Source organism: Tetrao urogallus, assembly GCF_951394365.1.
Source record: "Tetrao urogallus genome assembly, chromosome: 23".
NCBI lineage: Eukaryota > Metazoa > Chordata > Aves > Galliformes > Phasianidae > Tetrao > Tetrao urogallus.
This window is the reverse complement of record NC_136836.1, coordinates 2,504,976-2,528,381: the sequence shown is the minus strand read 5'-3', so window position 1 is coordinate 2,528,381 and position 23,406 is coordinate 2,504,976. Positions and strand designations below refer to the sequence as shown.

The window sequence follows — 23,406 nt, the reverse complement described above, 5'->3', positions numbered from 1 at the left end:
GTAATTTAGGGCTGCCTGCCCGGCATCTATCAGTGCCTGGAGCACAGCAGGAATTTTAAGATCGCCCTCCAGCTCGCACCACGACGAGGTGACGAAGCCTTCAGTCAGTGCTTCTCGCCCGACCCGGAGGAAGAGGAGCCAGCCCGGCCGGGGCGCTGGTACCTCCCGCCCGCCGGGGGGCGCACGAGAACAACCCAAGGGAGATGCGTTGTGGGAGGAAGCGGAAGTTGGTGCTGGGGGCGGAAGCGGAAGTACTTGCAGTGCGGAATGGCGGCGGCCGTGTCGGCGCTGGGCGGTTTGGGGGATGTCGGTGACGGGGTAAGGCCGCGGCGGGGGGCTGGGGGACGGGAGACGGGCTGCCGGCCTTTCTTCCTGCCGCTGGCTGAGCGGGGTTGTTTCAGGGCTCCTCGGGCTCGGAGGACGAGGCGCAGCCCAGCGCGGCGGCGGCGGCGGCGGCGCAGAAGCGAGAAGAGCGGCTGCGGAAGTTCCGAGAGCTCCACTTGAAGCGGGTACGAGCCGGGCCGGTTACACGCGTGCTGCCGGTGTTACGGGGGGAAGCAGTGGGGGAACGGCGGTTTCCAATCCGGCTCCGGTTGGATCGGTTGCGGCCGCTGCCGCCCCTCAAGCATTCGTTCCCGATGGCCGATCCGGTCCTTCCCGTGTTGGGGGCGGGATTTTGTGGCCTTTTATAAGGCCAGCGCTTTACTTGGTGTGCTGTATCAGGAACCGGGGCTCAGAGCTCGCACACGTGCCCCTCACTGAGCCACTTCAATCACCTGGGATCTGGGTTTTGTTTTCTGTAGTCATTTTTGTGCTCACGCAGTTCTGCGCCATCACTCTGGTGTTTAATGTTTTGTTCCTAGAATGAGGCTCGCAAACTGAATCACCAGGAAGTGGTGGAAGAAGACAAAAGGCTCAAGTTACCACCGAACTGGGAAGCCAAGAAAGCTCGACTGGAGTGGGAGTTGAAGGTGGAGGAAAAGAAGAAGGTAAGAAGAGCATGTTGTGGCTTTTTGGAACCCCGCAGTGACGATCCCCTTTCAGTGACAGAGTCTGGAGAGCTTTTGCTGGAGTCACCCTGTGCTGCGTTTCCTCACTCCCCTTTCCCTCAAAGAAAACCCAACTAGGCTCTTGAGGATGTATTTATAAATCAGTTGTGCACTAGAGGCTGACCGGATTGATCTGTGTAAGCTTTGAGTTTAATCCACGGACATTATATTGTTGCTCGGTGTTTGTGCTCTGTTAGGAATGTGCAGCAAGGGGAGAAGACTACGAGCGAGTTAAACTGTTAGAGATCAGTGCTGAGGATGCAGAGAGATGGGAAAGGAAAAAGAAGAGGAAAAATCCAGATCTAGGATTCTCAGGTATGTTTAACGACACAATTGTCTGCGTTTTTAATGAACTTGTGTTAATATTTCAAGGTGAATCACGGAATAAAAGTTTTTACTTTAACAGCAATTTGTTTTCTTCCAAAGATTATGCAGCTGCTCAGCTGCGGCAGTACCAGAGGCTGACCAGGCAGATCAAACCCGACCTGGAGCAGTATGAGAAGCTGAAGGAGCAGTAGTAAGTGCCTCTTCAGTCATCTGATCATCAGTACTGGCTTTATAAATGACTACTAAAGCCTTAAACAAGTCTTTCAGCACATGTATGTTTTCATACGTACTGTTTTAAGATGATTCTGAAATGCATGACCTACTTGAGAATCTCATACTGCCACTCTCTACTTCAATAGGTAGAAGATTGCACTGCAATTTGTGAGGTGTTCTTTCTTTTCAGCCTCCCAATTACTTGCTTTCAAGCAGCACTGCTGGCAGTGTGAAGTTCTTCAGATGCACGAGTTGTTTGCTATTTCTTAGTTGTAGTTGTTTACTTTGTAGTTGTTTACTTTAATGTTTTGGTGCTTTATTTTTGAAAGTTCAGCAGGCTTTGATATTAGAAATTCCCAAATCTGCACTCAAATAAAGATTTTAGTGCTGATTTCTGTATCTTGTATAGGCATGTTATTAATAGTTTAATAATAGTTTAGGATCAGCATGTTCTCACTGCGTCTTCAACTCCTCCAGTTAGAAGTTAAATGTCTTGCAATATTTAATTTAAAAAAAAAAATCAATTGTATATTGGTACAACTTTGCAAACTGCTGCTCATCTGCTGTTCTCAGTGGTGAAGCCCTCTATCCAACATCTGACAGCCTCCTCCACGGAACTCACGTGCCAGATAAGGAAGGGATTGACAGAATGGTTGCAGATCTTGAAAAGCAGTGAGTAAAGAGATGATTTCTACACATGGCACTTCTTAGTAAGTGCACAGACCCTCCCACAGGTTTCCAAATGCTGATGCTTGCCTTACAGAATTGAGAAACGTGAGAAGTACAGCCGGAGGCGTCCTTACAACGACGATGCAGATATCGACTACATCAATGAGAGAAATGCCAAGTTCAATAAGAAGGCAGAGCGCTTCTATGGCAAGTACACAGCTGAGATCAAACAGAACTTGGAGAGAGGAACAGCTGTGTGAGCTGGGATATCCAGCACAGGGCACAGCCCTCCTCTGCCTGCTCGAGTTTGGTATGATTTATCAAACAACTTTAAGCTTTATCAGAGAAATGCTTTGTGGAGCCCCTGAAGCAGTTTGTGAGATAATACAGTAGATGTGCACAGTGTAAGCCTGCAGCTGTATATGAGCTCTACTTGCTAAGCAGCCAGCTCCTCCAGTGCCACGTTCTAAATAAACTCTCACTCTGATTTAAAACGTGTCAGTGTCTTCAATTCTGTAGAAATAGAGCTATTAAAAGCTTAAGGTGGAATGGTGATGGCTCCACAGGCAGCCAGGCACACAGCAGATTTCCATTTGCAGAAGGGTTTCCACCAGTTACCTCCAGAGCCTCCATTTGCCACAGCTCGGCCAGCAGCTATAGCAGTATGAAGGTCTATTTTCAAGATGACCTTCCAAATTACCTTGTCACATCTTCCAGTACTAGCTAAGTGAAACTGAAGCCTGGAAATAACCACTGAAGAGCTAAAAATAAAAGCCCAGTACTTGACACGCAGATGCCAGTGCAAAACTGAAGTTTATTTACTCGAAGTAAACAGTTCCACAATGTAATTTAACTGTTCAAATTAACAGCTACTGAGCTATTCTTTAGAAAAAGATTACCCACCTGTTAAGTTCTAGTCCATTAAAGCAATACAAAAATATTTACAAATATACACAAGATTCCATCTGTGGCTTCTGGATCACTGTGCTTTACATCTGAAAGAGAAACCTAAGATTCCAAAATTAAAGATATCAAAATAAATACTCGACATTAACAAAGCCCTCAAGCTGATCAGAAAACTTCAGACCTCACTACCCAGGTGTTGTTACACTGCAGTCTGACAACAGTGAGCTCTCCTAGCGTGCTCGGAACAGCGTACACTTGGGTGAGAAGTTGAGGAACTTTTTCTCCTCCTTCTTGACAGGAACCCACTGCCCATAGGGACTTCCCTTTCTGTCATCTTCTCTTCCTGGAGAAATTGATGGTTCTTTCACAATATGGCTCGCTGGCTTCTGTTGTACTGGCTTTGCCATTGTGTTCTGGAAAATAAATTACATTTGTTAAGCACTAGAAAGATAAAGATGTACAAAGAGGCAGCAACTTCAAGGGGTTTACTTGTATTGACAACACACTTAACCAAACCAGAATGCTGAATAACCACCCCACCCCAGTTCTGCACTACCAAAGATGCAACTTTCAGTGTAAAACTGTATGCCAGGAACAAGAAGTTCACAGGCACTGAACATTATGAGCAGAAATGTCAAGTCATCCACTTGAAACACCACTGCAGTACTGATCCAACTCCTTCAGGAAAGGAACTGTGAAACCCTTCAAGTGCTACCATGACAAAGGTGTCTGATTTGGCAATCACTGCTGTGGACACTGACAGAGCAGGGATCAATGATGGATGCCCACCTTTGGAAGCACACTTACATTAGGGCTGAAGCAGATGCTCCGTGCAGTTGCTCTCTCCATCCCACTTTTGGTTATGATTTCTGTCAGTCCTTTGGGTTGCTAAAGAAAAGCACACAACACTTCAGTGGGAGGATACACCACTCTCTGCAAGTCAAGGCAGCCTTTAAAGTTAATAACTTTCCAGTAGTGTTGTTTCAGATATTTACAACAAAAGTAGCCAGAAGCTACCAAACGTGCCAACAGATCAGCACTGAGTTCAATCTGGCAACCAGTATTTTTAATCAAGGCCCTTGTGCCAATTCAAGGACCCGACATGACCTGATATCCATGCCCCACTTACAGTTTTAAAAAGAGTGTTCGAATGATTCAAAGCATGGAATGCCATACAATGAAATGTAGTGTCAGAATAAGTCGCATGAAGTTCTGCACGTTAATCCTGCAGAGCTTTGGATAACAACAATAAACTTATCTGCAAGTGATGCAGGCCTCTTCTTCTGTACTCTCTCAACATCTGGAATATATTGCATATATTATGAAAGGGATGCCTGTACCGTTTGTCTAAAACCTTTAGCAAATTTACTTCCATTTGAAATAGCAGCATTGGACAGACGTAACAATTACTGTTGTTTTCTATTCAGTATGAATCAGATTAACACAACAGAACACAGTCAAACTAGAGCTCAGTTTAAGATGCTGAAGTTTCTCCCTCCCTTGAATTCACAGCAGCTACAGCCCACGAGACCCTTAATTACCAACAGATTTTCTTCATCATGTCTGGAACCATAGTCATGATTTCTATAAGACAGAAATAAAGCATGTAAAATGCATTGTGTGTCTGGGTATGTAACTTCTGGGAAATAGTTTATTACACATGAAAAGCTTTTAACTGTTAGAAAAGGAAAATTAAGAAGAAAGAAATAACAGGTTTGCTAAGGAGCCTCCTTGTTTTAGGTTGAGAAAAAAAGAGTTTCTGTAATGAGCCATAAACTACTACCATCAAGAAGTTGGAAGAACTACAATTCTCTCCCCTTGCTAATGTTACAGCACCAGGGGAAAGCCTGCACGTAGCACTGAGCCACAGCACAGCCTGGGTTGGAAGGGACCTTAAAGATCACCCAGCTCCAACCCCAGCCGTGGGCTGGGTGCCACTGGGACCCCATCCAGCCCGGCCCTCAACGCACTGCCCTTCAGAATCCAGCGTACTTGCAGTGAAAAGCAAAGTATACAGTGGTTTCTACAGCATTTTTTAGCATTCTGGTAAACCTCAGTTCTTTGTTCAGGAGTCTGAACTTGTAATTGCCAACTCCCCAGTAAGGAAAAAAGAACCGTGGCACATCCATGCAGACCACAAGTCTTTAAGCATTCACCTTCCCACTCACAACACTCCAGTTCATACTTACCTCATCTGAATCCCCAGAGTCTTCGTGTTCTTTTTTAATATTGCTGCTCTCCTTAGCAGCAGGACGGATCTTCAAGCTAGCAGGCAAGACTATATTTTCTGTTCCCAGAGCTTTCGCAGCGTTTGCCTTTGCAATTTCCAGAAGTTCCCTCTTTTCTGAAAGAAAAAGGTCATTGATTTTTAACATGAGGTACGGATACACTCAATCCAAACCTAAAACCTGCAGCTATTCTGCCTCTGCACTGAAGCATCAACTCAGATGGATTTTTGTCTCAACTGGGGAGATTTAGCTTCAGCTGAAATATACATACGCTCTGAACTGAGTACTGCTTCCCCCCCCTTGATACATTTTTTATAGATGTACCAAGACTTCCTCTCCATTTGCTACCACCATTTATGCCCTATAAAGCAACTACAGGGACTACAACTTATCTAGTTCATAACAGCCCTGCTTTCAAGAGCTCGCTCCCAGTCTCACAGTACCTTTCTCACTCAGGTGCAGAGGCGACCTACTCCGAGACCTTGTTCGTGACCTGCTCCTCCAGCTCCTGTAAGCCTCAGCATACACCGTCCTCCCAAACCCGTAGCTTCTTCTGCCTCTCGAACGCGACCTGCTTCTTGAATAGGACCTTCTGTAGTAGGATCTGCCACAGGACCACGACCTGCTGCGCGACCTGTGCCTCAGAGGGCTGCGGCGGTACCTCCTGGAGTGCCTGGAGTGGTACCTCCCCCTGTACCTCGTGTAGCCACGAGACCTCGAGCGGCTTCTGGAATAGGAACGGGAGCATCTTCTGTGCCTCCGGGATCTGAGCCTTCGATCCCTAGACCTGGATCTGGACCGGCTCCAGCTCCTGGAGGAAGCTGAAGAGGACGTACTGGAACTGGACTGGGAGCTGCAGGAAGACCGACTGGATGACCTCGAGGATAACCTATCGCAGCTTCTCTTGGATCTCAAGCCATTCTCTGTTTTCTTTGGTGAATTGAGAGTCAAATCATCCATGAAGTTGGCCATATCGCTGCTCTTCCTGCTCACCACTTTTTCCTTGCAGGTACTTTCAGAACTCGATTCTGTTTTTATTGTTGTTCTGCAATATCCGGTCTCTGTTCCTGGGCAGGGGAGAGAAGAGAAGCAAATGAAGAAGCAAATCATTTACACACAGCAATTTCCATATACACCACCATCAAATATTACAACACACTGCACACAAACAAGAAGTTCAAGTTAAACGCTGACAATTTTTCCTGACAATTATCAGCATGTTTTAAGCATGACATTTTTAGCAGCACCATTTCCTGCTCTGTGGTCAGACTTCTAGAACAGGCTGCCCAGGAAGTGGTCAAGAAATGTTTACATCTTGTGCTGAAGGACATGGTTCAGTGAGGAGATACTGGTGGTAGGAGGGTGGTTGGACTGGATGATCTTAGAGGCCTCTTCCAACCTTGATTATTCTATGACTCTGTATGAAAGTTTAAGAAGGCTTTGGTGTAAACCATGAGTAGTTCTCTCTGGAATTCTGAAAGGTTTGTGTGGGCTTTAATACCCTTCACACAACTTCTGTTAAGGTGATAGTTAGTACTATTTATTTACCCCAAACAAAGTTTTCAAGATATTCGAGCTCCCAACATCTCTAAGTGCAGGAGGTGCAAAACAGACATCTGCCTTCCAGGACAGAACAAACTTCATGCTTTGCCTCCACAGCTCTATGTAAGTAAGACCAATGACCACAAAACCACATCATACTACTGAACTACACCTGTAAGGTCTTACACATTCTACACACCCTGTGAAGAATACAGCTAAGAGACCAAAGGATGTGACTTCTTAAGGCAGCATATCAAAACAAGCTTCTGCATTCAGTACACCTATATTATTAGTATTGTGTTAATGCACAAAGATTGCCAGCTGAACCACTGACCTTGGATTCACTGCTTACTGCCAATAAGGGCTATCAAGACATCTATTAGAGCTGATTAAACTCTGTGCTGTTCCTCAAGCAACTGAAGGAAGCTGCATAGGATCACAGAATGGCCAGGGTTGGAAGGGACCTCAAGGATCACGAAGCTCCAACCCCCTGCACACGCAGGGCCACCAACCTCCTCCACATTTCACAGCAGCCCAGGCTGCCCAGGGCTCCATCCAACCTGGTCTTGAACACCTCCAGGGATGGACGGGGCATCACAGCCTCTCTGGGCAGCTGTTCCAGCACCTCACCACTCTCTCTGTAAAGAACTTCCCCCTGACACCCAACCTCAACTTCAAACCATTTCCCCTTGTCCCGCTGTTATCTCCCCTTTCCAAGAGAGGATTCCCCTCCTTTTTGTAGGCTCCCTTTAGGTACTGCAGGCTGCAAGGAGGTCACCAGCCAAGGTCACGGGCACTGCACATAGCAGGGGAACACCCCACATACCCCCGCCCCCGCCTTCCCACACTCAGTTCAGAAGCCAACCACGGCTTTTCGTAAAGCCGCAGCCGGCCGCTTACCGCTGGGGGCCGCCGGACATCCGCGCTGCTGACTTCCATGGGACCCGAGGGTGCTCCTGCAACGACACAACGGCGAGTGAGGGCCGGCCTTAGCACAGCTCAGCACAGCTCGGCACAGCCCACAGCGAACACCGCACTCACACCGCACCCGCACTCCCCTCTTCCCCCCATCCCGCCCATCGGCCCCACGCAGCTCCTCACCCCCCCTCACCCGCTGCACGCAGCCGCGCCGCCTCCACACGGATCCTGCTCTGACGGCGGAGCCCGAGGTGACAGCCCCGCTTCGTGAGTCACGCCCATAGCGAACGGCCGAGCCCGGAGAACGCGCCGCGATCCGAACCCGCGGAGCTCCACGCAAACGCGGCCGTCCCAACAGCGAACGGAGCGCCGACTGAGACCGGCCGCGAACCTTCCAGAACGTCACTCCCCGCTTACGTAACGGACAGAACTGCGCATGCGCGGGCAGGGCGCCGGCTATTTGCACATGCGCACTGCGCGCGATCGCCCGCTTCTCCCCCTCCCTCCTCATACTGCGGCGCATGCGCAGAAGTCCCCGTTTGACGACCTCCCGCACGCTACGCGCCTGCGCATTGTCGGCAGGGAGCAGCAGCTGAGCGCCGCGCCTGCGCACTGAGCGCGTCGGCGGATCGTCGGGCGGCGGCAGCCGTGAGGTGAGCGGCGGCAGGTCTGAGGTGAGCGGCGGCTCCGCGCCTCCCGTGGCGCCGGCCGGGCGGTGGGTCCGGGCCGTTCTCCGCTTGAGGGCGTTGAGGTACGGCTATCAAAGCTGTGGTGGATTTTTCCAGTGACGGAAATGCGATGTTTTCTTGCGTTCCTCAGAGCGTTGAAAGATGTCCGGCTTCCTGGAGAGCCTGAGGTGCTCGGAGTGCGTGGACTGGGGGGAGAAGCGGAACACCATCGCGTCCATCGCCGCCGGAGTGCTGGTGTGTGCGGCTTTTAGCGCCGAGCCCCACGGCAGAGTGCTGGGCATGGAAAGGAAGGCTGCCCGTCACACGGTTATGGGGCACAGGGACCACAGTCCACCCCATAGCCTTCCCCTGCTCTGGGCTGGCTGCTGAGAAACCTCCGGGTGTCAGCAAGGCGTTGGTGCTGCCATCCCTACTGCAGGCCTTGGGGAGTGTGGGGTGGATGAATGGAGATGGGCTGAGAACTTACAGAGAACTGACAGAGGGATCTGGACAGGCTGGATGGCTGGGCTGAAGCCAACGGGATGAGGTTCAACGTGTTTAGATGCTGGGTCCTGCGCTTTGGCCACAACAACCCCAGGCAATGCTGCAGGCTTGGGGCGGAGTGGCTGCGTAGAGGAAGTGGAGCTGTGGGTGTTGATTGATGCTCGGCTGGACTTGAGCTGGCAGTGTGCCTGAGATGGCCGATGGCATCCTGGCCTGCATTAGAAATAGTGTGCTCAGCAGGAGTAGGGAAGTGATTGTCCCCTTGTACTCTGGTGAGGCTGCACCTCGAGTATTGTGTCCAGTTTTGGGCTTCTCACTGCAAGAAAGACAGTGTTCAAAGAAGGGCAGCAAAGCTGGTGAGGGGTCTGGAGCTCAGGCCTTATGAGGAGCAGCTGAAGGATCTAGAGGTGTTCAGGACCAGGTTGGATGGGCCATGGGCAGCATGGTCTGGTATTAAATATGGAGGTTGGTGGCCCTGCCTGTGGGAGGGGGGTTGGAGATTGATTCATCATCCTTGAGGTCCCTTCCAACCCTGGCCATTCTGTGAATCTGTTAAGGAGATGGGATTGTTTAGTCTGAAGAAGAGGAGGCTCAGGGGAGACCTTATTGCTCTCTATAAGTACCTGAAGGGAGGTTGTAGTGAGCTGGGGGTCGGCCTCTTCTCTCGTGTAACAGTGATAGGATGAGAGAGAATGGCTTCAAGCTGCGCCAGGGGAGATTCAGGCTGGACGTTAGGAAATACTACTTCTCTGAAGGAGTGGTCAGGCACTGGAATGAGCTGCCCAGGGAGGTGGTGGAGTCACTGACCTGGAGGTGTTCAAGGAACGTTTGGACGTTGTGTTGAGGGATATGGTTTAGTGGGAGCTATTGGTGATAGGTGAATGATTGGACTGGGTGATCCTGTGGGTCTTCTCCAACCTTGGTAATTCTGTGTTTCTATAAATTGTCTGGCAGAGCTCAGACCTCAGGTGCTCCCTAGGGTCAGTCCTGGGTCTGATCAACATCTTCATCAGTGACTTTAATGAGGGGATAGTGCCGATGGTAAGAGGCTGGGAGGAATGGCTGACACACCTGAAGGCTGTGCTGCCGTTCAGGGAGTCTTGGACAGACTGGAGAGCTGGGCAGAGAAAAACTAGATGGGGTTTAAGAATATTGCACCTGGGGAGGTGTCCACGTCTGGAACCCCCAGTACAAGAAAGGGCTGTTGGAGAGGGTCCAGAGGAGGCCACAAAGATGATCAAAGGGCTGCAGCACCTCCCCAGTGAAGACAGGCTGAGGGAGCTGGGCTTGTTCAGCCTGGAGAAAAAAAGGCTGCGGGGTGACCTCATTGCAGCCTGCAGTACCTAAAGGGAGCCTACAAACAGGAGGGGAATCAACTCTTGGAAAGGGGAGATAACTGCAGGACAAGGGGAAATGGTTTGAAGTTGAGGGAGGGCAGATTGAGGTTGGATGTGAGGGGGAAGTTCTTTGCTATGAGAGTGGTGAGGTGCTGGAACAGCTGCCCAGAGAGGCTGTGATGCCCCGTCCATCCCTGGAGGTGTTCAAGGCCAGGTTGGATGAGGCCCTGGGCAGCCTGGGCTGCTATTGAATGTGGAGGTTGGTGGCCCTGTGTGTAACAGACTCGATGACCTCTAGCGGTCCCTTCCAGCCCCTGCAATTCTGTGATCTCTTGAAGCAGCTGAATCGTGGGGTTTGTGTTTAGCTCGTACCTAACTGAGCTGACAGCAGAGGCAGTCATGCTGTAATTTATGGTTTTTTTGGTCAAAACTTTTCTATCTGTGTTTTAAACTACAGTACTCTTGCTTTGAACAGTTTTTTACAGGTTGGTGGATAATCATAGATGCAGCTGTAAAGTACCCTACCATGGAAGACTTCAACCATTCATATCATGCCTGTGGAGTCATAGCCACCATTGCATTCCTAATGTGAGTGTAACGTCTTGATCACAGCTGTGCACACCTAGAAATCTGGTGGAATTCAGAATTTTTTTTTAAATGTACTCTTTAAATCGGGAGATAACTGAAAATAACAAGCCAGGGTCTGAGTTTTGCTAATACAGAATGGTTTGGGTTGGAGGGGTTCTAACAATCACCTAGGTCCAACCCCCCACCATAAGCTGGGACATTTCTGAGCAGGCTGCCTAAGGCCCCGTGCAGTCTGGCCTTGGGCGCTGCCTCTGTGCACCCACAGCTCTGGGCTGCAGTGCTCAGCCTCGTTGCCCACTGAGTGATAACATTTCTTCCTAACGTCTCATTCAAATCTCCTCTTTTAGCTTAAAACCATTCCCCTGTGTCCTATTCCTGCACTCAGTGAAAGAGGGTTCCTTCCTTTCTTATGGTGGGGGCCCCAGAGCTGAATGCAGCACTGCATGTGGTCTCGTGAGAGCAGAGCAGAAGGGGAGAACTCCTCCTCCCTCGAGCTGCTGGTCATGCTTCATTCGGTGCAGCCTAGGATCACGTGCCTTGCATCTGTCTGTGGTAAGGAGCCATTAGCAATGGAGTAGCACACAGATCAAAGCATTGAAAGTGGAGAAAAGTGGAGCAGTGCATTGAAGTTTTAGCATCGTTCCACAGTCTGAGCAATAAAATACATCTAACAAATGCAGTACTGCCTAAATGAGTTTCTGAGAAGTTTCTCCTCCCGTTTTATAAACATTTTCCTTCTTGCTTTATTTATCTTTCCCCTTTTTCATCCTGTTTGTCACATTCAGGATCAACGCAGTGTCTAACGGACAAGTGCGGGGCGACAGCTACAGCGAGGGCTGCCTGGGACAGACAGGTAAGAGGTGTGCAGTCAGTAACCCTTGGAAGAGCTGTGATACTGCACCAGCTGTGCACTGCTTTATGTGCACAGCATAAGTGGGTCACGTCAGGTGCTCTGAAACTGAAGCACCTGGAAAGCTGCTGGTGTCTCACCCAGGGACGGGCACAGAACCTCCTGTGTGTCTTTTTTAAGGTGCTCGGATCTGGCTCTTCATTGGCTTTATGATGGCTTTTGGCTCTCTGATTGCTTCCATGTGGATTCTGTTTGGAGGATACGTCGTTAAAGGTAAAATATGACATGAAGCGTGGCCTGACCCTGTCTAGTTCTTCCCTATCCGTTTTTTTTTTCTGTTTTCTAACGTATGGGGAATTTTAAGATCCCATTTCTGTTATTTAAGCTCATGTCAGCCTGTTTTGTAGGGCACAAACCTTCCAGTTAGCCTTAGTAGAAACAGAGAGCTGAGTCACACAGGGGACTGCATGGAAATAATTGAACTGCTTTCGTTATACAGGAAGAATTCTCAGCAAACACCTCTTTCCAGAATTAAGGTGACTCATTTTGTGCAGGTTGTTCCCCAGGCCTATACATTAAGCCAGCAAACTGCTTGTAGAACTGCACACATTCCTTTATACCATGGTAATTTTATGAAGACAAGTCTTGAGAAAGTCATACACACTGCAGCAGATTCCTCTTGGCAGGGACACATCAGCAGACATAAAGCTGTTGCTCAGCCCTGGCAGTGAATTTCATGCTCATTAGGGCACAGTGGTTGGGTTCTAATTTATGTTCTCTTTAGTCTTGGCATTACTCAGGTGACGGGGGATTTTCAGGGACACCTGGGCACACTGACTTCATGCCAGTGCTCCGTTCTGTGGCTTATCATCACTGCAGACTGGGTGTGCAATCCCACATGGTAACGACAGCCTGCACGAGCTGAGATCTGAGTGACATCTTTGATTGTTGCTTCAGTTATTTGGAAAGCTGAATAAGTGAGGGGGAGGCACAAAAGCCATTGAAATTACTTTGCAGTGGGGGCAACAGATGGGAGGGAGCCATCTTGTCAGAGGATGAAACGGATGCGAAAGATGCAGAGTGCTCTGTTAATTCTATGAGAGAACAACCCGTCTGAGGGCAGATCTGTTCTGAGGCAGCAGCTGGGCCCTGTTGTGAGGTGGGGTCTCTTTGAAGAGAAAAGGACTTGTGAAAAATTCAGAGCATTTTGTTTTGTTTGCCTTTAGAGAAAACGGTCGTGTACCCAGGAATTGCTGTTTTTTTCCAGAATGCATTCATCTTTTTCGGGTAAGCTTCTCATCCTTCGTTCATTTCTTACCTAATTGGTTTTGAATGATCAAAACCAAAGCTTGCTGCAGTCTGGGTTTTATTTCAGCTCTATTTTTTTGCAGCTAGATGTGGGTGAATAAAGTGCTGCTGAGGGCACTCACTGATCTGCCTGCATGGGTTTTGTTGCAGGAGCAGGCCGTGGGTTCACAAATACACAACTTGCTCCCACAAATAACGTATTGAAGACATGATTTGGTGTTTAATCTGCCCCCTCAGGTGCTCACGTGCCTTTCTTGTTTCAAACAGAGGACTGGTCTTCAAATTTGGCCGCACAGAGGACCTGTGGCAGTGAGCACACGCTGATGGAAGCGCATTGGCCGTGTCACTTTTTTAACTCTGTATTCTGGAAATTTTGTAAAGCCATTTTGTATACGGTGCCCTTCAATGGTGTCTAAAGGTAAAACATGGAGAAGTGAAATCACAGCACCACAAATCCTGGTTGTTTTTTTTTTTTTTTAAGGAAAAAACCCTGAAAACAGTTATTGATTTCAATGTTGTAATGTTTTTGACCTGTAAAACTGCTACAAGTAGCAATGGAAGTCACTTTTGTATGATGTTTGCTATAAGAAAATAGAATAGTGGAAGATTAATGCATTTAACCATTTCACACTTTCTATGATATTTACAGCCCAAGTCCTACTTGCTTTACAACCAATTTTTAACATATATTTATTAAGTATTTCCTATATCTGGACAATATAAACAGTTCTTCACTTTCAAATCTGACTGGTTTGTGTTTTTTCCTGCATTAAGCTGTGCTGCTTTGGGCCTTGTTTTTCCCTGAGTGTTTAACACAATGATGGTGAGGGCAGTGAACTGCAGACACTGCAGAGGCACAGGTTCAAGTTCTGTCCTGGTTCTGGCTGTAAGGAGCTCATCCACAAAGCTTGCTGTAAACTTAATTCCTAACCACAATAAAAGGAAGGAAGAACACTCCTCAGCTGGGAGTTAAACCAGGGACAGGCCCTGCAAGAGAGATTTCTGATCTGTATTCATTTGAACTCTGAGATACAAGAGGAGCTGTTTTGCCCCATCCTCTACACGCAGCTTGGTTACTTGCTCAAGAAATCAGGGAGCAAAGAGATGTGAGAGAAACAGAGGAATAAAACACTATTCCTTACCACCACTCCTGCTGGAAGACAGCAGAAGCAAGGAAGAAGTCTTTGTGTCTTTATGTTCAGTGGGTTGCTGGAATGTGAGGAACTGAAGGTCACAAGTTCAGCCTGGATTACAGTACTGCCAGGGCAGTGATGTGCTAAATGTGTGATAAGGAGGCACATAAAGGTGTAGGCAGCTGTGCTGAATGAACTGTCAGCTGGTAAAAGCTGCATGCAGCTGATAAATAAGTAGGTGGCTGGCTGTTTTGTGAAATAAGAAACAGTGACACTTCCTCTACAAGTTACCTGGACCTCTGTCTCAGCTTCCTTTAATTGCAGAACTGCTTTGTTTATTCCCTAATGAACAAATTAAATGTCAGCAGACATTGCAGCGAGCATCAAATACTCCCCCTCTTGTTTTCAGTGTTACAGTTTGCCTCATTCCTTCATTTTTAAGCAAGGTTGATGAGTAAATAAAAACAGCCAAGGTTCCACTTCTTTAATTATGTAAGCAGTTAAAGAAAAAAACGTCAACTATTTTGAAACAAAGAAAAAGCTCAGGAGCACCATGCACTTACAAACACGGCTGCACTGCATCCCCTGACTGAGCAGGCCGTGCCTCGTGCACAGAGCCCTGCAGGCAGGAGCACTCTACAAGCAATATCTGCTTCCATTCATTCAAATCAAGGTAAGGCCTTTAGCTGGCAGTGTTTAAGGAATCGTTTCCAGATCTTCCAGGCTGGCCACCCCCCAGCACAAACCCAAGTTCTGCTCGTCATTTCTTGCCATCAGATCTTCCAAATCTTGGCTGAGCCACGAGCAGATTTGTCTGGTGACACGATTTCAGCCTGGCACAGTGTGGAGTTCTGGCTCAGCCATCAAAACAGGGCCTTCAGCAGAACTTCATTGAACTTACAAACAAGAACTTCAGCACTTCACCAGATCAGAATAAGTGCGTGCTGCACAGACTGGGACTTTTAAACTTCAGAACTAAATACAGCTTTAAAAGCTTCCAAGCATTTTAATGGATAAGCCATGACAGCAGCTTTCTGTACACATCCTACAAAAATATTTAAGGTAAAATGATCAAAACAGAAAAGAAAACGTGTTGTAATTCTCCATCTGTGAATATATGTGCTGATTGTTCAGAAATAATGGACGTTTTGTTGCAAATTCTTCACGTGTCCATTGGGAAGGCTTTTGTAAGTGTGCTAATAATTAAGTGCTGTTTCATCATAGTTACTCATTTTCTCTAATGACAAATACAGATCCTGGTCAAGTTTTCCATTTAGGTTCATCCATTCAAAATCCAACAGCCAGATGAGGAAACTGTGAATACAGACATTCTTGTATCAGAACGTTTTATCAATCAACATCAAATCAACGCATGGAGGAGGCGATGCAGAACCTTATCCCAAATTCCATGGTTCTTAGAGGATCACACTCAGCACCTAAATGTGCACAAGCTCTGTGTTCATGCACTCAACGCCCAGTGAAGGCCAGGAGTTTTCATAGAAAGAACCTTCCATCTACAGAACTGCCTGGTAAAAATCCTGCTCTTTGACATCCCATTAATGGGATGAGGTTCAACAAGGCCAGATGCCGGGTCCTGCACTTGGGCTACAACAACCCCAGGCGACGCTGCAGGCTTGGGGCAGAGTGGCTGGAGGACCTGGGGGTATTGATTGATGCTGGCCTGAACATGAGCCCACAGTGTGCCCAGGTGGCCAAGAAGGCCAATGGCAGCCTGGCTTGCATCAGAAACAGCGTTGCAAGCAGGAGCAGAGAGGTGATTGTTCCCCTATATTCAGCACTGGTGAGGCCGCACCTTGAGTACTGTGTCCAGTTTTGGGCCCCTCACTGCAAGAAAGACATTGAACGTGTTCAAAGGAGGGCAACAAAGCTGGTGAGGGGTCTGGAACACAGGCCATATGAGGAGAGGCTGAAGGAGCTGAGAATGTTCAGCCTGGAGAAGAGGAGCTCAGGGGAGACCTCACTGCTCTCTATGACTGCCTGAAGGGAGGCTGTAGTGAGCTGGGGGTCGGCCTCTGCTCTCGTGTCATCAGTGATAGGAGCAGAGGGAATGGCTTCAAGCTACGGCAGGGGAGATTCAGGCTGGACATGAGGAAGTATTACTTTTCAGAGTGGGTGGTCAGGCACTGCAATGGATGCCCAGGGAGGTGGTGGAGTCACCGAGCCTGGGGGTGTTCAAGGAAAGACTGGATGCTGTGTTGAGGGACATGGTTTAGTGGGAGCTGTTGGTGAACAGTTGGACTGGATGAGCTTTGAGGTCTTTTCCAACCTTGGTGATTCTATGATTCTATGATTCCAAGGGACCGTCCATGAAGCACAGGATGTCTGAGCACGGATGTTGTGTGTCACAACAGAGATCACAGCTTTAGCCACGCGCCCACCACCAGGAATGCTATCTGAAGAACACTTCTATTTTACTCAGGCTTCAGACAGCTGAACAAACGGGGCATTGAAATGTACCCTGAAATGGCTGCTGTGTGCACTGCCACGTGGTTAACCTTACACTGAAAGGAAACTTACCTCCCAGTACACCTGGTCTTCAAAATACTTGGAGACAGGGATGGGCTTCAACAGTTTGAGGTTTAGGATTAAACCTGGTTGTAAAAACACATACATTGGATATACCTCTACACATGTCATGGAAAGAGGAAGGCTGTGTAACTTCTTGGTAACACACATCCAAATGGAACACAGACTAAAACACAACATCAGGACAGAACACTTCAGCAAAGCCCTGTGACTCAAGTTGACCTTAAGTACAGAGAAGCTTATAGGTAAAAACCCATTAAACAGCCTCCCAGATTCTAAGGATACATGGAAAGTCTTTAACTTCTCACATGAAAGCAGACAGGCTTAGCAGCACTGTTAGTTTGGGTTCTCAGTACATGGAACCACTGAATGATTGTTTTAGTTGATTGTTTTTTAAAGAACTCATTAGCTCTTACCTACCCTTGAGCTAATGCAAAATTGCAATCGATTAAAGCATTCTATAAGATCGTTTCAGAGTATATTTTACAGCAGCTTTCACCTCAAACCAGAATTAGCAGCTTTAGAACAACTGCAGCTGCCATAAAACCAACAGTATGTCGTGTGAGGAGCACGTGAGCCTTGATGATCCCAAACCCCAGCAACCAAAGGAGCTGGGTCTGCCTCCTGCAAGCTGCTGACGTGAGTGGAAGTCTGCAGATTTGCAGCAACTGGCCTAAAAAATGAGAAGCTCCAGGTAGCATTTTTCTGTCACCAAGACAACACCAAAACATAAATGTACTTTCATCCTCACACATCTCATGTCTGTAATCTGAAGGCAGCTGTTAAACATCTGCAAAATACATTTCACCAATGAAAAAATGTTGCAGGTAGGTTACGTTGACTACATCTCTTCTTCAGAGCCTATCCAGGAAGAGTTCTGGGTGCTCATGCTTCCAACTGTTTCTCCTACATAAATCCCTATCCACAGCAGCACACGTTAGCACCTCAGTTACACCGGTGTCTTTTTGCAAAGGACAATGACACAAAACAGCTGCAATGGGAAGACACAGCCCCTGCCCCAAAGGAAAATGTGGAAGATGTTACTGAAACGTGGTTTTCCTGCTTACCTGTAATCAGACCCGTTATCAGGGCAGCACTGAGGGTGAAGCAGAAGGCACCGATGCTCATTGCGACCTCATGGCCAATGCTGAAAGCAAAACAAGTGTTTCCCCTTTGACAGTTGCTGGCTCTAACGTTCAGCCTGTGGATGTGTCTGCCCCAAGTGGTCCCTGTGCACGGACCTCCTGTCAAAACCTCACATCACAATCACCATTTTCAACCCTTCATGCAGCTGCAGTTGGATGTTTTAAGAGAGCTGAGCAGAAGCCTACAACCAGGTTATGTTGCACTGTGATTCATTCCTGTGTAAGCTGAGAGAACCAGAGAACTTCTTCTATGATACAACATGGGCTTGATTTGATCCATGAAATCCTATGGAGAACCACCCTTCAGTGAGCCCTTTGTGTGGTGTTTCCCCAAGCATATTTCCAGTTGGGGGTCCAGACAGGTGTTAGCCCTTGCCTGTATGTTAAAGACTTTGGGATAAAATTCATCTTTTTTTCCCTCCCTTGCTGTAACAGTATACAAAGCTTTCCCAAAACACCTGGGAAGGAGGCATTTTCCCAGCCTTCATCTCCTCTGTACACTGCTCTGAAGATAAAGGACCAAATTTAGGACTGAAACCTAACATGATTTATCTGTGAAGGCTTGCAAGCCTTCTGTATTTATGAGAATTCCACTCAGAGCACCCTCCAGTAACGATCAGATAAACTTACTACACCTAAGGGCAAACATTTATGTACCTTGGTGATTTAGTCTGGATTTCCAGCACACAGAAAAGAACTCGGGCAAGAGCTCCAAACACAGCAGGCAAACCAAACGTGAAATGAACCCCAGATGCATCATGAATCTTGAGAGTAGGGTTCAAGCAACTCTGGGAAGAGGGAAAACATTAAGTGATACACAAGAACACAAGCTGATAACTGGACACTGTCTATCTTAGAGTTAGGAAATTAACTTTGGACTCTTAACTTGCAATCCCACACCTTGGTCAAGACTTCAGGTTTAATCTTCTCAAAAAAGAGGTTTACTTTGAGGTATGTCACACTGGAAAATAAGTTTACAGAACTTCTACAAAAAGGAATTTCAGGCTTTGAGTGTTACCTGTGAACAGAAAGATCCTAGCGTGCTTATCACACCAGCAAGGAGACCCAAAATCATTGCAATCCAGGGATACTCGATAATGTCTGCTGCATAACCAACAGCAACCCCACCAGCCAGCGCTGCACTGTGGATATGAGTCTGTAAAACAAAGTAGCACAGAAAATTCAGTCATTGCTTGTTGTGTAACAGCACATTAGGGGATATGGGCTTCTGCATACTGTAAGCTACCATCAGAGAACACCATTTCTAACTTACAGTTTCTTCTGCTTGGCAGCCTAATGATGACTGCCACGCTCAAAACTCAGATTTGCTTTTATTGAACAGCTATTTTACCCTGCAATGTATTACTGAGAGTAACAGAACAAGTTTTTCCATTTTCCCTCATGTCTTACCATCCTGAATTTTCCATCCTTTGTGATCAGACCAGACAACGCAAAGGCAGTCACAGCACTCACTGCAAGTGCTAAGCAGGTGTTGAAGATCAATTTAGTCTTTTCTGAAGCCAGTACAGAATTGAAGCTTGGCCAGAACACCCACAGAAAGAGAGTGCCTTGGAGACAAAGACAAGCAATTGTTATTACCTGCTCTCAAACACGGTATATCTACCATAGGCTGTCTCTGGATGCTTCCAACCCACATTTCTGCATTCATTTCAACTTCCTCATTGTGACCAAAGAGTAAATCCTGTCCTCTGCAGTGCAGACAGCCTGAGAGCTGGCTGCTGTCCCAACATCTTCCCCAGAAACGTGGTACTGCACACAGCACTGCAGTGTCATACGGACAGCAGATCACGGGCCTGCCTGTATCCTGTTCCCCACCTTTCAGCAGGTTTTTATCTTACACTCACAGCATTAGGCAGGGACTGCATTTCCGTATCACTGTGCAGCACCTTGATGTAGCAAACAGCATTTCAGCCCCAGATAGGGACTCTTAGCACTACTGAAATACAAGTCATAACCTCAGCGCATGGATCCCTGACCAAAACGTCCACACAAGCCCCAAAGACACAACTCAATTGAGAGAGGGCAGCAGTGAACCTGCACTTATGCTTTCCTCCTGCTCTCACTGCAATCTCTTCTCCCAGCATTAAACCAAATGCCTCACCCAACATTGACAGTAAGTCCGATTTTGAAGTCCTTGCATTCTTCTCAGCCCTTAGTGATGGCTCAGGGAAACGTGAGGAGACAGCCAGACCAAAGTATGCCCCAAACAGGTGAACGTGCATCATGCATACATGGTATGAAACCTGCATCAGTAGAGTAATTAAATTTGTAACCAATCATGTGCCACAGGAAACTTTGACACAGATGCTGATATAGTTCACTCATGCAACCTCCCTGTGAAGAATTTGTCAGAACAGTCACTTGGTTTATAACTTAAGCATGGGTTTTTAATGCCACATTAATTTATCTGAGCTCACTGTAGCTCATAACCACACAGTTCATCCACAAAGAGCTCGGAGCACATTTACACTGTGTGTTAAACGCAGCTCTGCCTCTGCTGTGCACAGTGTGCTCGTGTATCAGTCAGTGGAAACAGCAATGTTTCCAGAGGCTCTGTGAAACTTTCCCTCCTGTTTCTGGAAATGACACTGCTGTACCTTCAGGACATGCATGTTGATCCATCTGCTCATACGGAAAACTATTATCTCCACAACTGTCATCACGATGGATTGCATGGGATTGATCTTCCCAAGAACAGCTCCAATGGAGATGACCACAGCAACCACGCTCATAGCAGCTCCCGTTATTCTGTAACGAAAGGAAGGAAAGAAGAAAACAAAATACAATTCCATGTCAGGACCATATTCAGGCAAAGAAGAAAGAACAACAGACAGCAAAATGCACTTAACCCTCCAAAAAGTCTGCAACGACCATGCTGATTCACTGCAGCCAGGCATTACACCAGAATAAAAGCCACCAACAGCTCCAGTGATTCCAGTTCTAACAAGAACTAATTACCTGAACCTATCTTCCACTGTTCTTTCTGTCGGGAAAACTGATACATTTTCCATCAGAATGGAGCACTGGACACCAAGCACGATGATCAGGAGGTTGAATCCCACGCTGCTAAACCCGTATCGTTTCAAAAACGTCAGGAAAAAGCCAAATCCAAAAATGAGCATGTGGCTGACATCCTGCAAATCTGCGTGACAGAAAAGAGCAGAAGAGCAGTGAAGTGATTCAAGCAGACTGGTTTTAAAAAATGACAATTAACTAAGAAATCTTTCTATTAAACACTGGGCACCATTATGAACTAGTTTTAAAGAAACCCAGAGCTTGCTCTCTCTTCCATAAGGAAACAGAAAGACGATACCTTACTCAAATTCAGTTTTAGAGTTGTTTCATGTGCTGAGACCTCACCAGAGTTCTGCACTCAGAGTGCTGCCTGTCCTCAGAGGTTTCCACTTATACACGTGGAGACAGCAGAAAACAGATGAGCAATGCAATTTCTATCACGTATGACTTTGTGGACTGCCTTTGCTTTCACATAAATAATGATGAAGAATACAAGCAGGGCAGCAGAAGGGCAGCACAAACGTTCTCCTTCTCACTCACCAGTACACAAAACCATCCATCCCAACTCTACTGCAATGCAAAATAAAAATCCTTCCTTTCAGGGCAAGGTGAGCAGTCTTACCTGTGTAGAAAAGTAATGCATGCTGGTCTGAGAATAGAAAATAAATGAGGACGATGAAGACAGCTTCCAGAGAAAGGATCAGCCACGGCACGCTGCATCGGAAGCTGAGGTAAGTAGAAGGCATTGTGCACCAGATGATACTTAGGCACAAACACCTTAATACTTCTTCTATAAACAATGTTTGTGTCACCTCAAACCAACAGTTAAGGAGGGGGAGGGGGAATAAAAGAGAGATAAAAAACCCGAGAGGCATCGGCAACGAACATTCCTTATCTGGTGCACGTCAGGAGCCCAAGCTTAGCTGACATGGACTAAACTCAGAAGTACCCACAAACAGAACCATACCAAACAGTCAATGTAATTCTGCAGGATGCCATCCCCACGGTGCTCCAGCTGCTTGGCTCCTCACATATCAGCTGAACGGCAAGAAAAGCATGCAGACATGCAGACTCACAGCAGTGGGATGCTGAAGCTCACGCAATATCATTAGAATCATAGAATCATAGACTCACCAAGGTTGGAAAAGACCTAAAAGCTCATCCAGTCCAACCGTTCACCTATTCCCAATAGCTCCCACTAAACCATGTCCCTCAACACAACATCCAGCCTCTCCTTGAACACCCCCAGGCTCGATTATTCTTTTATATTGCTTGTAATCCAGACTGTAATCCAGACCTGAGCCCCTCCACCACTACCTCAGGAAATGCCCAGCTGAGATTCCGGTTGTGTTTTCAGCTGCAGGATCCAACACAACACCCACATCCCGCTGGGTAACCCCAGACACACTGCAGCCTTTTAACTGAGAACCAACCTGATCGCTTCAGACCTGACCTGCATTCAGAAACGCATCACCTTCCATTGCCACACTGTGGCTACGAGGCACCCAACTTGTGGGTTCTCAGCCTTTGGGTTGGCACGTTTTTTCTTTAAATAAGCAGCCACCAAAGCGAACATTTGGGGCACACAAGCAGGGCTACATGGCAGAAGCTGTTATGTCCTGTGGAAGATCTGCTTCCAGCTCCTTTTTGGGGGGATTTGGTGACCGTGTTGGGAAACTCAGATGTTGCTCAACGTCAGCTGAGCTGCTTTGGAACACCTATAAGGTGCAAACAGAGCTGATGGACGCAGTGACTGCCTGTGCTCCATCTCCCATCTGCAGTACAACCACCTGGGAACCACACTGAGGATTCAGAACTACAGCCACCATTCTGCATGAGCGAAATAAGCAAAATCACCCTTTTTTTCCCCTTTCTTTCTTTTTTGACATTTGTGACCAAGTCTCCTGGCAGCACGAACACTGACGGAACGCATGCTGAAGGCTGTAACGTCGCCCGTGTCTTTTTGCACAGGACACCCCCGGGATCCTCCTGTCCCGCTGTAAATGCTGATTCTGGGCTTTTTGCCTCCAATTCCCCCATGAACCGAACAGGCTTTAACGCCACAGCAGGGCCGCGCTGCTCAGCCCGGGCCCATCCATCACAACGCATCCATCCGAACGCTTAGGGCCCGCACGCGGCCCCTGCAGAGGGGAAGAAGCCAGGCGCGGTTCGAAGCCCCGCTCGCACTCCCGTTTGCCACGCAGCCCCGCGCGGCTACAGCACGAAATGCGGGCGGGGCCGCCGGTGACAAGGCAGGCCTAACCGGAAGGGGCGGAGACAACGGAAGTTCCGCTCCACCTCTGCTTCCCATTGGCTGAGCGCCCCCACCCACCCCCAGGCCCTGCCTTAGGGACGGGTTTCCCATTGGCCGAAAGCTAGCAGCTTTCCTGGGCTCTGATTGGTCCATCTCCAAACACCGTCCGTCTTTGGACCGATCG

At 47.7% G+C, this 23,406-nt stretch overlaps 4 protein-coding genes across 4 annotated transcripts; 2 read left to right on the top strand and 2 right to left on the bottom strand.

Annotated features, from left to right (window-relative positions):
* Positions 1–267: 267 nt before the first annotated feature.
* Positions 268–2,668, top strand: SYF2 (SYF2 pre-mRNA splicing factor; the record flags this gene model as incomplete). Its single annotated transcript, XM_079546119.1, has 7 exons — positions 268–318; positions 402–509; positions 864–989; positions 1,247–1,364; positions 1,476–1,566; positions 2,163–2,261; positions 2,353–2,668. 7 exons carry the CDS (start codon positions 268–270, stop codon positions 2,516–2,518), a joined length of 759 nt encoding a protein of 252 aa, XP_079402245.1. The 3' UTR covers positions 2,519–2,668.
* A 494-nt stretch (positions 2,669–3,162) lies between these two features.
* RSRP1 (arginine and serine rich protein 1) lies at positions 3,163–8,134 on the bottom strand (the record flags this gene model as incomplete). Its single annotated transcript, XM_079545970.1, has 6 exons — positions 3,163–3,577; positions 3,972–4,052; positions 5,354–5,508; positions 5,836–6,459; positions 7,835–7,890; positions 8,046–8,134. 6 exons carry the CDS (start codon positions 8,132–8,134, stop codon positions 3,395–3,397), a joined length of 1,188 nt encoding a protein of 395 aa, XP_079402096.1. The 3' UTR covers positions 3,163–3,394.
* Positions 8,135–8,682: 548 nt separating this feature from the next.
* On the top strand, positions 8,683–13,420 carry TMEM50A (transmembrane protein 50A; the record flags this gene model as incomplete). Its single annotated transcript, XM_079546009.1, has 6 exons — positions 8,683–8,775; positions 10,837–10,949; positions 11,735–11,802; positions 11,980–12,072; positions 13,026–13,086; positions 13,375–13,420. The coding sequence occupies 6 exons, from the start codon at positions 8,683–8,685 to the stop codon at positions 13,418–13,420; spliced, it is 474 nt and encodes a 157-aa protein (XP_079402135.1).
* A 2,107-nt stretch (positions 13,421–15,527) lies between these two features.
* On the bottom strand, positions 15,528–21,714 carry RHCE (Rh blood group CcEe antigens; the record flags this gene model as incomplete). Its single annotated transcript, XM_079545936.1, has 10 exons — positions 15,528–15,554; positions 16,779–16,852; positions 17,855–17,934; positions 18,590–18,720; positions 18,951–19,088; positions 19,343–19,500; positions 20,055–20,196; positions 20,551–20,701; positions 20,912–21,095; positions 21,591–21,714. The coding sequence occupies 10 exons, from the start codon at positions 21,712–21,714 to the stop codon at positions 15,528–15,530; spliced, it is 1,209 nt and encodes a 402-aa protein (XP_079402062.1).
* Positions 21,715–23,406: the final 1,692 nt, after the last annotated feature.